Source organism: Buceros rhinoceros, unplaced genomic scaffold (assembly GCF_000710305.1).
Source record: "Buceros rhinoceros silvestris isolate BGI_N320 unplaced genomic scaffold, ASM71030v1 scaffold19211, whole genome shotgun sequence".
NCBI classification, from domain to species: domain Eukaryota; kingdom Metazoa; phylum Chordata; class Aves; order Bucerotiformes; family Bucerotidae; genus Buceros; species Buceros rhinoceros.
This window is the reverse complement of record NW_010395045.1, coordinates 1-13369: the sequence shown is the minus strand read 5'-3', so window position 1 is coordinate 13369 and position 13369 is coordinate 1. Positions and strand designations below refer to the sequence as shown.

The 13369-nt window shown below is 39.2% G+C and overlaps 1 protein-coding gene across 1 annotated transcript in view; it reads left to right on the top strand.

The window, feature by feature from the left end:
• The window catches only part of BPHL (biphenyl hydrolase-like (serine hydrolase)), a 16104-nt gene extending 2953 nt beyond the window's left edge, over positions 1 to 13151 (top strand). Inside the window, exons 3-6 of the mRNA XM_010145433.1 lie at positions 4898 to 5051; positions 7342 to 7473; positions 10181 to 10304; positions 12752 to 13151. Of these exons, the coding sequence (XP_010143735.1) occupies positions 4898 to 5051; positions 7342 to 7473; positions 10181 to 10304; positions 12752 to 12839 (498 nt within the window). The 3' untranslated portion in view covers positions 12840 to 13151. The remainder of the gene's footprint in view (positions 1 to 4897; positions 5052 to 7341; positions 7474 to 10180; positions 10305 to 12751) is intronic.
• Positions 13152 to 13369: the final 218 nt, after the last annotated feature.

Sequence of the window (13369 nt, the reverse complement as noted above, 5' to 3'; positions counted from 1 at the left end):
CAGTGGGAATTCATTATAAGTATGTTTTTATTCCAAGACCCTGCCCTAAGAGGTTCACAGCCAAGAACCACGTAAGTTTAGGTAAAGGGTATACAAAACCCAAAGTCTATGCTAAGAGGTTTAACTGAAGGGATTACAGTAGTGAAAGGCTCTTAGAAAATTTTCTAGCTAATACAATCTCGGCATTTTGCCTTAAGCAGCCCGTTTCAAGAAACATTTGATTCTAAAAATTGACACTGCATTTTACAGCATGTTACCGGAATAATTTTTGTGGGAAAATCAAAGGGTTCCTATGATCATACTAGATCTTAATAACAACTACAGCTATCGTGATGATGAAGAAGAATATGACCAAAAGCTGTTATTACTTCTCCATACTGCAGAATTTTTATTTCAAATCTCTGTTTCTGTGTTCCTCTTTTATTCCATCCTATAAGTGCTAAAACAATTTTCTGGTTTAGTTTTAACTAATATTTGGGCTTTGTTATATGAGGCTATACAGTCTCTTTGGCCACGTTAAGAAAGTTGGCAGAGTATTAAAATTCCAAAAATATGAGACAACGTTCAGAGGATCAATCCAACTACATTTCTGTAATAAGCAGTAACCCCTCAGAAACTGGAAATCCAGCCTTCCTGGAGCATTCTGTGTAGCAAAAAGCAAGTCTGACAGCAGAATCAGGAGTAAGACAGAGTTTTGCCCTCTAACCATAAAAGCAATCTCTCTGCGCAGTAAATCACCAATTTCTTCTGCTATGCCAACAAAGAAAATAAAGATGCTGTCATGGATAGGTGACAAACTTTCAGTCTAAATGGTTGTAACCCTCTTTCTTGTGTCTGTTCAAATACTAATAAATGCAAAACAGAAAACAGAATTGTCCCCAAAGAGTATGTAACCATGTAGCATCCAATCAAACAAGACAGCAGCCTACCAACGTCTAAAGCTGCCAAAACCAATGAGACATAGCATCCTGATTTACTTAAAGATGTTTATTGATATAAGCATATAACCACAGATTATTAAGATCTTCCCAAGCTTGGGTATTTTAGCATAACATAAAGGATAGCACAATCCCAAGGAATCTTCCCAACTAGGATTTCCAGAATAAAACAAAGTCTTAACTCCTGCAGAGGGCTTTGTAGTGATGTATTGTTTACCTATATCACCTGGCCTACACTCAGCAAAAAAACCCCCATCTGTATAGGTGAGTCTTCAGAACTTTTATTCTAGGCTCCTTCAGACTACGATGTCCTTGCTGGAGCTGTGAGTGCTCCAAGGTTTCTGTGAAATAACAAAAGCTGAAATCCTACAAAGTATTTAGTACCTTGATGCAGATGACACTGCTCTGTACCTCCCTGTGTTCTGTGAAGACGTTTGCTTGAAATAAAAGGAGTATAATGCAAGTAGGCCACTTTGTGGCACTCCCTGCCAATGTCTAATGCTAGCAAAGACCAATAGCATTAAAACAATCATTATAGAAATAATTAGTGTTGATATTTAAGAGAATTTTACTCTTCAGAGCTGCTTGTGAAAGGATGAGCTTGGGCTTCTCTAAGTTTTTGTGGATCAACTGCATCTCTAACTTGTGATATACTCCCTGTGATCTAGTTAAAGCACACAGTGCTGTTGTATTGCAACTCGCTGTTGTCACTTACTTCTGTTAGAGCATATGTGATCATTTGACCACATTTCACATAGGCCTGGATGGAAGAGAGAGTTTTGAAAGAGATTTAGTTCACTTACAGGGTAAAGCCAGCACAAAATCACCCACAGAACTGAGCTGTGCAACCAGCTCTCCGGTTATTGCCAGTGTTAGGTAGAGCCTGTACCGTAAGTAGTTTGAAGTTAAAGCAAGCAAACATGCATGCCATACCCAACACATCTGTTACATCACATTGTTTTTTGTAAAGGATGGATTAAATTCCTCCTGTTACTGAAAATCGGAAGAAACTCCTTAACACCAATTTAGTATTAAGAAGCAGCATTTCTTTTTTTCACAGCACTGGATGCACGGGGGCTAATTCTGCCTATCGTGCATGCCATACGGTGCCTCAACCAAAGCTTATATCACCTGACTGCATACATATTTATTATTTTTTCCAAAACAGTCATAGATATTCATTCTATTTTTTGGAACTGATTAATATTTTTGCATAGTCAATGTTAAGGATAAGAGCTGGGCTGGCTTCAGACGAATGACAGACGCTCTCTATTATCCCCTCCCCGCTTCTCCCCCTTTCCCAAAGAGGGGAAAGAAAAGAAGCAAGGGAGAGAGACTTACGGATTGGAAAATAAAACCAAAGCTACTTTAATGAGAATAATAATAATAAAATTAACTGTATACAAATATATACAATACCAATTCTGAACCCAACCCCCCTGATGGCAACCAGGTCACCATCACCACTGATGCTGTGCAAGGCCCAGGCTGGGCTCAGCAGCAAACGGAAACTGGATGCGGGAGCTGGATTCCAGAATTGGATTCAGGTATGCACAGCCTGGGATCAAAGGCAGAATGGACAGAGTCCTTCTCAGACCTCGGCCTGAGGAGGACTCTGAAGAAGAAGAACAAGAGGGGGCAAGATCCTCAGCTCTATACTGAGTATGACGTCTATGGGATGGAACACCTTGTTGGTCAGTGTAGGGTCACCTGTCCTGTCCGCTCCTCCCCACAGGTGCGGCCTCTCAGTTACTGCACCCCCACCGTGGCACACAGGATCTTGGTCCACACAGCAGAAAGTATAAGCCAGAGCCTTTCTGCACGCCAGTCCCTGGTAGTGACTGTAAACATCAAGGGTTACCACTTCTCAAGGCAGACACTGTCTGCAAAAGTATGCCGTTAACTTCAGAAAGTGCAGAGACTGAGCTGAAAAGTAAAGTCTCTGAACAGAATGTCTGATCTAACTCAAACCAGGACAGTCATTACACATATGACCTGGGCTCAGAGGGGCTCCCATGGCGGCATTTTGGAGATCTCTAATGGTGTTGAAGAGGCATCTCTTGATGTCCTGTCCATGAACTCCTTTTCCCATATATGATCATGAGTTGGCTCACAGCGCAATTTGCCACAGTTTGTTGGGATTTATGCTGGATTCAACCAGCCTTAAGGCTGTTCAGTTCCTTCTTATATCTATTGTTTCATCTCCCTCATCCCCCTCCCAGGCTGTTCAGCTCCTCTACATCTTTATTGTACAGGCTGGTATTTTCAAGGTAACATAACACTCCTGCGACAACTTGAAGATTGCATCAAGATAATGGCTAGTAAATAAGAGGAATGCTGGAAGCAAATAGATCTCAACTGAAGCACTGGCAAATAACCTGGCATGAAGAACAAAAGTTTTAGTCAGTTATTCAACCCATCAGCTGACTTTGAGGCCTGTAATTTGCTATTGACAGTAGGGGAACAGAAAAACTTAAGCTTTAGGAGCATTACTGCCAACTCCTGAAATGTACCAAGACACCAGTAACACTTCAGCAGCACAACACTGGAAGTTTGTCACAAATTACTACCTTTTCTGCAGGCCAGGGCCAACTTGTGATCAGCTGCTAAAAGTCAAGTAAAAAGGTTCTCTTTTCTTGCTGTCTTATTTACTAGCTCATACTTTACATGCCCTTTTCTTTCCCCTACCTTATTTCTTTTCTGTTTAGTAATTATAGCTTAGCAGAATGAAATCTCATATTGAGTGTCACTACTGTGTTTCTCTCACCGCCTGTGTTTTTGCTTTCTTTTGTCCAAAGAAAGCAGACCTGGACAACAAACCACCAAGCACCAAAACAATTCCTTCATCTGATTTGCTCTTTTTCCTCCAAAAGTACAATATTTTCCTTAATCACATTTAAAAGGCTTTCTGAGAAAAAACAAAACAAATGAAAAACAGCAAACATCCGAAGAAAAAAAAAAACAAAAAAATTTCCCCTTTGAAACCTTTAAATTTGCGGAAGAGTTCACAAACTGAGTCTTCTGTATGCAAAACTGCAAATAATCCTTAACCCTCGAATATCATCCCTGTACAACCTTCAGATGCATTTGCTCCTGAGTACCTTTACCTTCCTCACCCTTTGTCCACTGATCATCACACACACAAAATCCTCTTTCCTGTCCCTGTTGTTACCCCACAGATTGCGCTATGTGAGGAAACAAGAGCTTCAAAATCTAGTGGAAATCATCATCCAAGTCAGAATGAATTAAGGTTTTGGTTGTCATATTTTTTTGCCCTAAGCCTTGCTTTTCAAGAAGGAAGAACTTCTTTATTAATGTTTTGAATTGCAGCTCACCATGAAGTAACATTTAAAATATACATTTAAAAGCTTCACTAATTGTGAATTAGGCACTAAAACTTGATACAATAGTGTAGAAAATACTTTAAGCATTTTTGGTTCTAATGGAGCAGATTATATTTCTTTAGATCCACTATCTTTGGGAAATTAGATCGATGGGTTGCATTTTCCAAGCCTTAAACTTTTCTGAAGTTTGTCTTGGTCGTGGATAACCTACCATCCCACACTGTGATAGTCTTTGCCAACTTTATACCAAGAGAATCCACAGAGTCCTGATACCATCAGGCCCTCTGAAAAGGTCTTTACTCTCTGTTGTAAATAAACACTTCTAAATTTCAAGAGGGCTTTTTAAAAAGCAGCAAGAATCTAATATGGCTACTGCCTGCTTCATTAAATAGTTGTAGAAAATTGGAAGGTATAATTCCTTGTTTTCTCAATATTTGATTTTACCCTAAATATTTTTTCATATAGCAGAATTGTATTTTCTCATTATAAAAGCTAACTGTGCTTCAACTATGTAGGGTTGTGTCTAAATCTGCACTGTTAGTTTTCAAGAAATATTTGATATTTGCTTGTAAAACCAGCTGATGATTTGCATGTAACATTCTTGTACAAATCAAGGCGCTGAAATTTAAGAAGTTCTCTTTGCTGGGGTGGAGTGATGGTGGAATTACAGCACTCATTGCAGCTGCAAAGTATCCAACTCTTATCCACAAGCTGGTTGTCTGGGGAGCAAATGCCAGCGTTACTCAAGAGGATGTGAGAATTTATAATGGTATGTACAAGCTGAATACCATATCCTAAATTTTCATTTCTTCTTGACCTAAGCATCTTAGTCATGTAACAGCTCAGTGGAGGAGCAGTAGAGGACACAACGCATCTGAAGGAACAGGTCACAAAATTCACCAAGTTGCTAAGTATAGGGATGAGATTGAAGAGATAGTGAGAAAGTCTCTAACAATTGCTCTAGGAGGTAATACAACAGATTTTTTAATAAGTCCGTGACAACTTACGCTGCTGAAGAGCATAAGTTATAGTATCTTATCAACAGTTTTCAGAACAAATTCCTAAAAATAAAATCCAAATAATACTATTGACCCCAGGCTTGATCTCTTTTCTCACAACCTTTAAACAGTGTCTACAGAAAATCACCAGGCTAGACAAAACAGCTTTTTTTCTCTAGGGCTTATATAGTACATAGACAGTGAGAAAACAAGCTCATAACTTACCATTTGAGTTCAGGAAGAAAATGAATCATTCAAGTAAATGTCCCAGGATGCTTTTCTAATTTGCATTCCTTTAAAGTTAATTACTGTGGTTACAAAACCTTTGCAGAGTAAAGAAACATGGGATTTCTGATCCTTATTCTGCTCACATGAAAACGAATCTGGCTACTTGTCACTTTAAAGGAAAATAGCAAAAACTACTAGTGAACTCATAAAGAGACCTTATTTCCTTTTGAAATTAAAAGAGTTAACCAGGCAGGTCTCAGCAAATGTCACCCAGTATGGCTTCCTTTAAGTGACTGGAGTTTGATTTGTACAAGCTGTGAAATCTGACTGTCTCCCTTCAGCTAAATTACAACTGGATGTATTGCATATGCATACTTACCCCACCTACACTAAAGCACTTTCTTTAGTGGTAGTAGTAGCAGTGGTGTATTTTTTTAGCTGAGTAAGCAAAATGCTTTTTATCTGTGTAAAAGTGCTGCTTCATTTCTTTACATGCTTTTGTATGTATGAAGTTTTTATTACATAATTATGAAATGCATGTCAGTATCAGCCAACTGACTAAAATGTAAAAAAAAAAAAAATCGTACATTACGCATAGCACCCACAGCAATTCTTCATAGACTGGTGCTTTCAACATCCCTCTCTGGCTGATGGAGCTCAGAGAGTAGCAGCACAAGCCTCCTACAACTGGCCCATCAGTGTATTTCAGATGCAATGGAAGGTTTGGCAGGAGAGAAAGGTGTTTATTTGGGATCTATCTCCTTTGAACATCAGCTTTTTTCCCCTTCCTTTTTTTAAATTAAAGCTAGCCACAAGCATAAAAGAGTAGATTCTGTAAGGGAAACACCCGATCAGTGACAGCTAGCCTGGGGTGAGCAAACTCATTTCCAATCAGATGCTGTTAGAAAACACTTTCACTCACTGCTACCTTGTTCATTTGGCTGGACAGGTTCTGTTCATTAACACCTCACTTCTTTCTCCCCTCAATTCCCATTTGAAACCAATTAAAAGCTTTGCTAGTGGCATGTATTTCTGATTGATGATTGAGTACCTTTCCAGTCTCTTTCAGGTTCTCTGCTATGCCAACTTTGTTTTGGGCTTTATCGACCACAAACTGTACAGCTGAAACACAGTTTAATGAAAGTCATGCTTGTGGATATCTGGCTGTGAGCAGTACTGAGAATTTTATAGAAAAAAAATAGGCAAATCTGACAATTACCTAAAATGTCAGATTATTTGTACAGCTTTAGCCAGCCTACCTTGACTCACAGGACTCCCTCTACTGAGTTGCTTGTTTTTCTGTAAAACCATGGCAAATGTACCATGATGTCAGCCTGATGGAATGCCTTAGTAAGAGCTTCCTTCCTCTGAGTACTGCTAGGAGCCATGGAAGGACTTCCATCCATGAGCCAAAGCAAAAGGCTGAAGATTATAAAAAAGAATTGCCAGCTCTGGCACATGTTATAAACCAGTCCCTTTTTATACAGAGTGTACCTCCTTGAGCTAGCTCCTCTTCTGCCAGTCCTCCGAAAAGAAACATCAGAAGTTTTAGGATTGAGTCCTTTGATAAGTGTTTTTTTTCTGTTGTTCCTTGTGACAATAATAACAAGACAGTCTTCTGCAACCCAGAAAGACCCCAGCAGAGACTGTAAAACTACCTTTTTTTATACCCTTTCCTACTATGAATTATTTAAAACCATTCCATGCAGTTTCATGTTTGAAATACACATCTGCAGTCTGGTTTGAAAACTTACTCATTTTAGGTGTTGACAGGACTGGATTGTACCTTGTTGCTGGAAAGGACTTAACACATTTCAATGATATTTTATGTAGGCATCCGAGATGTTTCAAAATGGAGTGAAAAGGTCAGGAAACCACTGGAAGACATGTATGGACATAAGTACTTTGCAAAAACCTGTGAGGCTTGGGTAGACGGAATATCTCGCTTTGCTGAAAAATCAGATGGTAAGGCTTTTACAGTGTTAAAGCTGAAGCAATCGTGGTAGCAGACAGTTCTGGATACAAATCTAACAGTACTCCTAGCAGCCAGTAAAGGAAGGGCTCTGCATATGGCATTAAACGCTGGGTCTGACTCACACTTGTGTAGAAAGCACTTCCTTTGTAGACGGTTCACAGAACCAGCGAGGTACAGGAGGAAAACACATTTATGGGAAGCATAAGCTGATGAGTCTCTCCTCCTGTTCCACCACAAGACTACATTATTAAATCATTGCTTTTGTGCAGACTGAGCAGGAGGGATTCTGCTCAAGCTCTTTCCTCCTCTCCTCTATCTGTGTTGAAGTATTACCTCCTGCTGACATTGTTAAGATATCCCAAAAGTGAGCGTGTTCATTCCAGTTCCTGCAAGCAGGAACTGAGGCGCTATAGCAAACCTGATAGAATATGAGTTAAAAAAAGAAAGTTTGGAATAGTTAAACTATAGTCAACTATATAGTTGAATAAAGTAGACATCATCATCATCATGGCTTGGCTTCACGAACGAGGATTTGGGAAGGGCTTTACCCACGCTTACTGCAAGCGTGTTGATGGCTGAAAAGGCCAATGCGGGATAGGCAAGACCGGCTGCAATATAATGCTATATAGGTGAATAAAGTAGACAATATAATTATTAAATGTTTATCTCTGAAGATTTCTGCATTTCTCTACATAGAGTTTTACAGCTGAGGATATCATGAATAATAACCTGCAGTTCTGTTTTAATTAAGAGGAAAATTGCTTTTAATTTGCCTAAAACAGAAATACATAATATATAAAACAAGGAATCTGTAATTCTCTTATACACATTTTCTTGTAGCCCTCGCAGTGACAGACAGGAGGTGACATACATTAGCAGGCAGCAGGTACAAGGAAAAGTTTTGTATTTTTTCCCATAAGTTTTGTATTTTTTCCCATAAGTTTTGCACAGGATCAGCAACATGGTACAAGAATTTCTCCCAGTAGAGTGATGTTACAAATTATGATCTGATTTATTTTACCTTTTTTTATCTGATTTTTTTTACCTTTTCTGGAATGCATCTCCTTAGAACTAGTTTATTCTTAAGTCTAGAGCCTAGGCTGGTGAAACCCTGTGACATCCTTTTACTGCCTGCACATACCTCAGACACTATGAGATCGACTGTGAAAAATAAGTCACCTGGAGATGTGTAACAAGGAGCTGAATCACCTAGATACTGTAACTGGGTCAGATATTGGGAGAAACCTAATGCTTGCTAAAAAAGACAAGCAACCATCGAACTGCAGGTTTTTTCTGGGTGTAGATTGGGGAGGGTGACTTAGGCTACTGGCAGGCCTCCTCAGAATCAGAGTTCACGTGCAGATATGACAAATACAAGAAAAGGGGTTAATAAAACACATTAGAGATAACAGGACTGCAAAGCCTTTGTTGGTCAAAAACTCAGCTCAAGCTCTTTTTAAGAAATAAACTATTTGCCCTAAATGGGACAGCTTTTAGTGTGAAATGCCATAAGAAATGAACTTTTAGAAGGTGCCAACACTTAATGAAACTGAGTAAGTTGCATAAAGCTGCAGAATTCAAGATTGTGGGTTTGGAGTAAATATAATCTAGCGGTTATAGTACAAACCAGTTTTAGGACTGGAAACTAGGAAGTAATAGTTCGACTGCCAACTATGTCCTTAAGTGAATAACCTATATTTACTTGTTACTCGTTCTGAAAAACAGTCAACATTTGTGCAGGTATTTCAGGAGTATGGGTGAAATGTTCTCAAGGAAAATATTTAACCAGTGGAATTACAAACTAAGACTATATAAATAACCAAACAATTGAAAAAACCCTGTGAAACAGCCTGTGACTTTAGAGCTAAGGAAAGCATGCATGTACACACATTAACTGTAGAGCTGTTGGTAGCTGCAAGGAAACAACTATAAATAGGACAAAGTTACTTCAAATACTAAAGACCTAAAACCAATCCAGTATGATTTGCCCAAAGATTCACTTGTGAGAGCACGGGAAGTTAGGCAAAGGGTTTGGAAACTGGCTTACTAAGGCAAGAGGAAAAGAAAGAGCGGGAGGGGTGGGCGGAAATAGAGGAGTCTTTAAGCATTAAAATTGTTTAGTGATATTAAAGGCTAGGAAGCATAAAATTATTCCTGAGGTTCTGTGAGCTGAATGGGCAGGGTGAATAACCTTTGAATAGTTTTAGTACAATTTGCATTAAATGTTTACTCATTGCAGACAGCAAAAGGTCCGGAAGTAGAACAGGCACCAGTACAAGCCAAGTTAACTTGTTGATAAAAGGGCAAATCTTGTAACCTGAAACTGATGTAACAAAATGTAGCATTGACACGAAGGCTAGAAGACTTCAGGCTGAAGAGACCACAGCCAGGAAGGACACATACGTATTTGCTTTGAACAGTCAGAGCGAGCCTGGGGCAAACGTGGGACAGAAGTACTCCATTCACTCTGTTTCTGCTAGTATCCATTAACAAAGCAAATTTCAGTGAAGTTACATTTCAGAGAAGGAAATGTTAATTATAGTCCTGATTGCATAGTTCTGGAGATTATTTGCATGCTACCCACGAGGAGAGGAAATAGCTAGGACCCAGTGGAGTTCATGGTTCTTTACAGAAGCAGTTAAGAGTCTTTCATACTATCTCAAAACAAAGTGTGACCTTCATTTATTTTCTCCCTAGGTAATATCTGCCAACAACTGCTACCAGATATTAAATGTCCCACGTTTATAATTCATGGTCAGAAAGACCCTTTGGTTCCACAAGCTCATGCAGAATATATTCATAAGCACATCAAAGGCTCTCGGTAAGTTATATGATGGATTATTTATGAACCATTGTTGAAGAAATGAAGCAGTTCAAACCCACAGTAAATAAAAAAATATTTGGACAAGTTGCCTTTGCCACAAACAGAGCAGTTCTGAACTTCCCTAGCAAGCTCCAATGCAACCAGTGTAGCTGGATCTTTATGATATAAAAATTATGTTTCAGTAAGCTCCTTCCTAAAGTCCTCCAAGAGAAACCAAGTAAGATCCTTTTCTTCTTTCCACTTCACACACAGAACCACTCTGCAATATTTATCAAAACAAGCAAATGTCTTCTGTTTCTGTTGGGCAACAGTTGGACTCGATGATCTTTGAGGTCTCTTCCGGCCGGATGATTCTATGATTCTATTCGTGTGGATCTGGTGTTGAGGGACATGGTGTAGGGACCCTGGCAGTGTAAGGGCAACGGTTGGACTCGATGATCTTTGAGGTCTCTTCCGGCCGGATGATTCTATGATTCTTATGGCCATCACATTCCTTTTGCTGCAAAAGACCTTGTTTCTGTCCCATTCAGTAGAACAGGGAATTTAGACACTATGAATGGAGAGAGATTCCCAGTTATTAGAGAGAATAACAGGATAATGATGTTTGCTCTACCTTGTTGATGTGAACAATGACCTCAAAGATTGTTTTTCCAACTGTCCACTGAATTTCCATTGTTTTTCATAAAAGCAGAATTAGAAAAAGTGCACAACTATGCTCAGATATCACTTTACAAACAAGAAAAATCCAGGGGAACCATCTGCTTCATTTCAAAATTCTAGAAGTGCTTTGTATGAAAAGCTGGGATTTTGCCAGCTGAATTTTCTTTATAGATTTGCACACAAATTCAAGAGTTCTGTTACTGCTTAATAACAGACTGTGATGATTAACATTGAAGAAAAAAGTAGGGGAATAAGACCCTTTTTTATGAATGCAGAGTAGGGAACAGTTTCGTTGGTGTCATCTCTGAAAAACTGAATGATGTATTTATCTCATTCACCCCCACTGTTCATAGAAATGCATTATGTTACAGGAAAGACAAGAACCCCATGCAGGAGTTTTACTCCATGTCTGCTAGTTACTCCCACATGCCCAGCTCAGAACACCTACCACCCTGTTAGAATTCACTGAGCTCTGAAACGCTCCAGACGCTAAGGCAAGGCATCACAAGAGTGACACAAAGATCTGGTAGCTTCTCTTCGGAAGACAAGCTTGCGAAACACTGCTAAAAGTTGCTATCCAATAAAATATAAAGTGATTCCTTGCATGTCTTCATGCTGAAGTGCTCCCCTGTGAGTGTTTATCAGACTAATAGCATTCTCAAACTAATACTTCAGTACTTGGTCCCCTTCTTCCTATATTCCATTGAGAAGCAGAAGGAAAAACCTTACTTCTAGCATATTTTCAGTAACGTGTATCTGCCATCAGCTTTTCTTTTGATTTTTATCTAGTAGTAAAGTAGAAAAAAAGCTCTGACTGATTGCAGCACAGATACATGGCTTGTTTCTCTCAGGGCACGAGTGTGCCATGATTCAGGATGTGCCTGGCATGGCTAGAGATAGGCAGCATTACAGAGGCTGAACAGCAGAAGCTAATAGCATACACAGCGCTATAGTTTGTGCATCTGTGTGCTGACTGTTGCTTGAGGAAACAGACTTAACAACATCCAGACAAGAGTGCTCGAAAAGCTGGATGTGTTCACATGCTACTGCTCTTTAAGACAAAACAGCACTTGTCACCACCAAAGGGAGAACGGTGCCCCTTGCTCTAGTGGGGCTTAGATGACATGAAGGCAGCACAACAAAGTGTCAGTCAAGATGGCTCTAGCTTTGATGAAACTGTTTAGTACATACTAGGATAAAATAATTTAAAGAATTTCCCACTCCTATAAAAAGAAGCAAAGCATTAGTAGTACATGCCTGATGTATAAAGTTCTTCCTAGACATAAAGAAATTCCAAGTAGCATTTTAGGCTTGTCACACTCATATCAATATCGCAAAGTTTTAACTTTCTTCAGACATTACCTCTAAGCTTCTGTTATAGCTGAAGTCCTGACATCCCTTTTTACTTTAATGGTGTTACCTTTGGATTGTCTTTCTGCAGAAAGATTAGACAAAGTTCAAATGCAAACTAAGTTTGGGTGGTGACAAGAAATCTACATTTCTGTAGTGATCTCTTCAATGTATTCACTGCCCAGCACCACCACTGTTCTCTCAAAAAGGCAAAAGACTTGGGTACTTCACATACCTTTGAAGATGCATCCTGCTCACAAAAGTTTTAAAATCTCTTCTTTGCAGACTACCAGAAAGGTTCCTGCTCACATTCTGAACCACATACAGGGATAGTACTTAAAACCAAGAACAAGGAAAAGGCAAATGTTTTAATTACCTATACTCACAGAATTTAAGTGTATATTCAGGGTTTGATTTTTTTTTCATCTTTTAAGGTTGCTTCTGATGCCAGAAGGAAAGCATAACCTACACCTACGTTTTGCAGAGGACTTCAACAAACAAGTGGAAGATTTCCTGCACTGACTTCAACTGTAAAGTTAGTTGGTCCTTGCCTTGTTTAGGAATTTTAGTTTGCTTTCCATTTTCATTCAGTTTACAGGTAGGGTTGAGTCCTATGAGAAAAAACCCAAGATATTTGCATGAGAATCATACATTTTGAGAATAGGTAAGCCTTGACAGACCAGAGCGCACCACTGTGCTGCAAGATTTCTGACACATCTTTAAACGAACTTCTTGGTGCACAAACTGAATCTTTATCAAAAAAGGGTTAAGAAAGACAGAAAACATGATCTAGAATGCATGCCTTTATGTGATCTTAACATTAAAGGACAAAAACATTGTAATAATTGGGATTCGGGACTGTTACATTGAGAAATCTGGAAAAGTTACAAGTGCTGAGAGGATAAGTCGGTACATAATTTCTAGAGAACATGCTTCACTGCCACTATCAGAAGTCATTCAGTACACGTGCCTGCTTTACAGAAGTTCCTCTGACACCAGGGAACTTTATGCCTCATCCTCCTCTCCTTCCTCTTCAAACTCCCCCTGCTCAT